Raw genomic sequence first — 3,623 nt, forward strand, 5'->3', positions numbered from 1 at the left:
GAGAAAAACAAAATCTGTAATTTAACAGAAAAAAAGCTGAATTAGTATCATAAGATATTGTGCTATAATTTTGTTGTTTTTTTTTCAGCTAGTAGAATCAAAGAAGTTATGAAAAGTTGGAAAATTGAAGATGATAAAGAAGGAACATTAGGGGAAGTTTCAAGAGGCATTCTGCAAATAATACTTTGCTCATTAATTCTCTCTTTAAAAGCAGAAAGAAATAACTAGAAAAAATAATCTGAAGTATAAAAATGTAATTTAAAAAACTAGGAATAAAGTCAGTGTAGGTAAATGTATCAGCTAATTAGTTTATACTGCATTTGAGATATTGGAGTAAGTAAAGTAAAATGATATTAATATTCAGTGAAGTTCAGTAAAGTAAAATGATATTAATATTTTGTCACAGGAAGAGAAGATAACTTTTCCAGTATTATGCATAAAAATTTAGTTCTAGAAAAAAAATCATTTTACCCCGTATTTTCTGTACCCTCAAATAAAAATGTACTGAAAACAACCAAAATATTTTATTCTAATTATCCAGTGTTCGGTGACATTCTCTCCAAAATTTCATTCAAACGCAACTGTATTTACATAATCTGTATCTATATTTATATGTAACTGACCATGAGAACATTGTGTCCTCCAATGGAAGTGTGTAGAAATATGTATTGAACTTTTATATATTTATTGTAGGTTGTAATTGTCATTTCATTACTACAGTAGGAATAAAATAATATGTACAAATAATAATATCTTGTAGACTAAAGGAGGACCACCTAATTTTCTTTCAAAAATATTAGAAGTTTCAATATAGGTTAGAATTAGGTAGGGGTCAAGACTAAAATATTTAAGAACCATATTTCCATAATTTGATTCTTCATGAGCTCAAGAGTTCATTCTTACATTCCAGGTACAAATTGCATTACCCACAGATGCTAAATTCCACAATAATGATGGGATTTCTCCTCACGGGGTTTTCTGATGTATGGGAACTACGGGTTTTGCATGCCATAACTTTCTTTCTGATGTATACAGTGACTCTGATGGGGAACATTCTCATTGTTACTGTCACCACCCTTGACAGGAGTCTTCACACACCCATGTACTTCTTCCTCAGGAATCTATCCATCTTGGATGCCTGCTACATTTCTGTAACTGTTCCTAACTCATGCATCAATTCCCTGCTTGACAACAACACCATTTCAAAGGCTGGGTGTGTAGCTCAGGTCTTCCTAGTGGTTTTCTTTGTATATGTGGAGCTTCTGTTTCTGACTATCATGGCCCATGACCGTCATGTGGCTATCTGCCAACCCCTTCACTACCCTGTGATCATGAACCCTCAAATCTGCATCCAAATGACTCTGGCTTCCATACTCAGTGGTCTCATCTATGCAGGTGTGCACACTGGCAACACATTCTGGCTGCCCTTCTGTCAATCCAATGTTATCCATCAGTTTTTTTGTGATATCCCCTCTCTTCTAAAGCTCTCCTGCTCTGACACCTTTAGCAATGAGATGGTGACCATTGCCTCTGGTCTGGGGATTGGTGGTGGCTGTTTCATCTTCATCATCAGGTCTTACATTCACATATTTTCTACTGTTCTCAAGTTTCCAAGTGGAGCAGACAGGAAAAAGGCTTTTTCTACTTGTGTCCCTCACATCCTGGTGGTGTCTGTCTTCCTCAGTTCAGGCTTTTATGTATATTTGAGGCCATCTGAAAACTCTTCCACTATTCATGACATGGTCCTTTCTGTTTTCTATTCCATAATCCCCCCACTCTTCAACCCTGTTATCTATGGTCTTAGAAATGAGCAAATAAAATATGCCATTAATAAAATGAAGAGAATGTTTATTCAGGAAATGTATAGGAAATTGCTGAGGCTCACCCTAAATTATTGAATAAAATTCATGTTTTCAGCAATAAATTGAGAAATTGATTGGAATTCTATCAATATAACTGACATTAATATATAATGTCATTAAAATATATCATTTATCAATATAATTTCCCTTCTGAAGTGTTGACTTATCTGAATATGCCACTGGGTAAAGGATCTGGTATTATGAATAAGAAATCCCTATTCATGCTTTGACAACTTAAGAACACTTGCTAAAAATTTTAGTCTAAAAAGACAAAAAAGTTATCCTTAGAAGTATTTTCTATTAAACTACTGTTTTGTATTTATTCACAATTTAAATATTTAAAAACCTAGTATTAAACAGTAGTATAGAAGAAATAGTCACAATCATTCAAAAATAAATATGAAAATATAGTTTTTTCTGAATACCACTTTATATGAATGGAGTGTAGCTATGAAATGAGAAGTGAATTTGGCGGGAATATAGAGTCATGTATGAGAGGATCAGAAATATTTTATACAACTTGTTCACATGGCAAGGAAAATATAGATACATTATACTTGTCATCAGACCAAAATTTTGCTAAAAAATATTTTCAAGTGGCTTAGGAATACATTTACTTGCTTATGCTTTAAACATTATTTGCTAGATTGATTACAGGAATATACAAATTTTCTCTCGCCACTTATCATCATATGCTTCTCCATACATCCATTAAGACCACTAAGAAGTGAATATAATGCTACTTTGCTTTCTGATACTGTCATCTAAAATATTTATATTTTTTGTCAATATTATAAGCCATTATATGGTTGATTATGCTGCAAGAATTAGCAACCTCAGAGTTTTAGTAGTTTAATGGAACAAAGCTTTACCTCTAGCTCATAGCATATGCCAAATGGCAGCCAACAGGGGCTCCCTGAATTGGATACATTTGACAGAGACATTGAAAATAAGAATTCGGTCACATTGAAGTATGAGTTTTAAACATTTACTTTAAAAAATGCAAATAGAACGGGTGGGAGTGTTCTCCAATCAGAAGCCATGTGACTACTGCTGACCTGAAAATATCAGCTGTGTGGGTTCTTTCATAAATATGGATATAATTTAAAGTAACTCTGGACACCTTCCAGGAGGATTTTGGCTTCCACAGTGGAGAAACTTGAACTCTCAAGGAGACAAACATATAACAAATATTAAAAAGAAATCCAAGTATGCATTTTGAAAACAGGTTTTAGTAGTAAACAATGTAAGCTATATATTTGAGAAGAGATTCAAACATATATTTTGACCTCAAGGAGAATCACAATACCAAAGATATGGCATTCATGTGAAAAGAAATTTTGACTTATATAGGAAAACAAAGAGAGTCATGGCAGAATTTTTACTGTTTTAAAAAACAAAATAATTTTAAGTATGGGAAAACAGAATACCATAGTCAAGACTCAGTCACAGGGAGCAAGAAAATGTAGAGAAGCGCACACCAGTTCTTTATGTCTCTACCAGTCATTTTTGCTCACACTTTATTGACCAAATAAGTCACATGGCCACACTTGCTGTCAAAGGGAGAGGTGGGCAATCCACACAAACTCTAAGAAGGGGAAATGAACAATAATGCCATTAAGTATGAGAAATGATTTATATCTCCTAACTGAAAGGATGAAATGTGAGATTCTGAATGCCTGTTGTCCATGCAGTTATTATTAGCATTATGATCACTGTACATATTCTAAGCCATCACATCATAACAAAATTTTTCAGAGC

At 33.4% G+C, this 3,623-nt stretch overlaps 1 protein-coding gene across 1 annotated transcript; it reads left to right on the plus strand.

Annotated features, from left to right (window-relative positions):
- Nucleotides 1-612: 612 nt before the first annotated feature.
- Nucleotides 613-1,898, plus strand: LOC121100809 (olfactory receptor 14C36-like). Its single transcript, XM_040622722.1, has one exon. It carries the CDS (start codon nucleotides 933-935, stop codon nucleotides 1,896-1,898), a length of 966 nt encoding a protein of 321 aa, XP_040478656.1. The 5' UTR covers nucleotides 613-932.
- The last annotated feature ends 1,725 nt before the right edge of the window (nucleotides 1,899-3,623 follow it).

Source organism: Ursus maritimus, unplaced genomic scaffold, assembly GCF_017311325.1.
Source record: "Ursus maritimus isolate PB19 unplaced genomic scaffold, ASM1731132v1 scaffold_5, whole genome shotgun sequence".
Classification (NCBI taxonomy): Eukaryota; Metazoa; Chordata; class Mammalia; order Carnivora; family Ursidae; genus Ursus; species Ursus maritimus.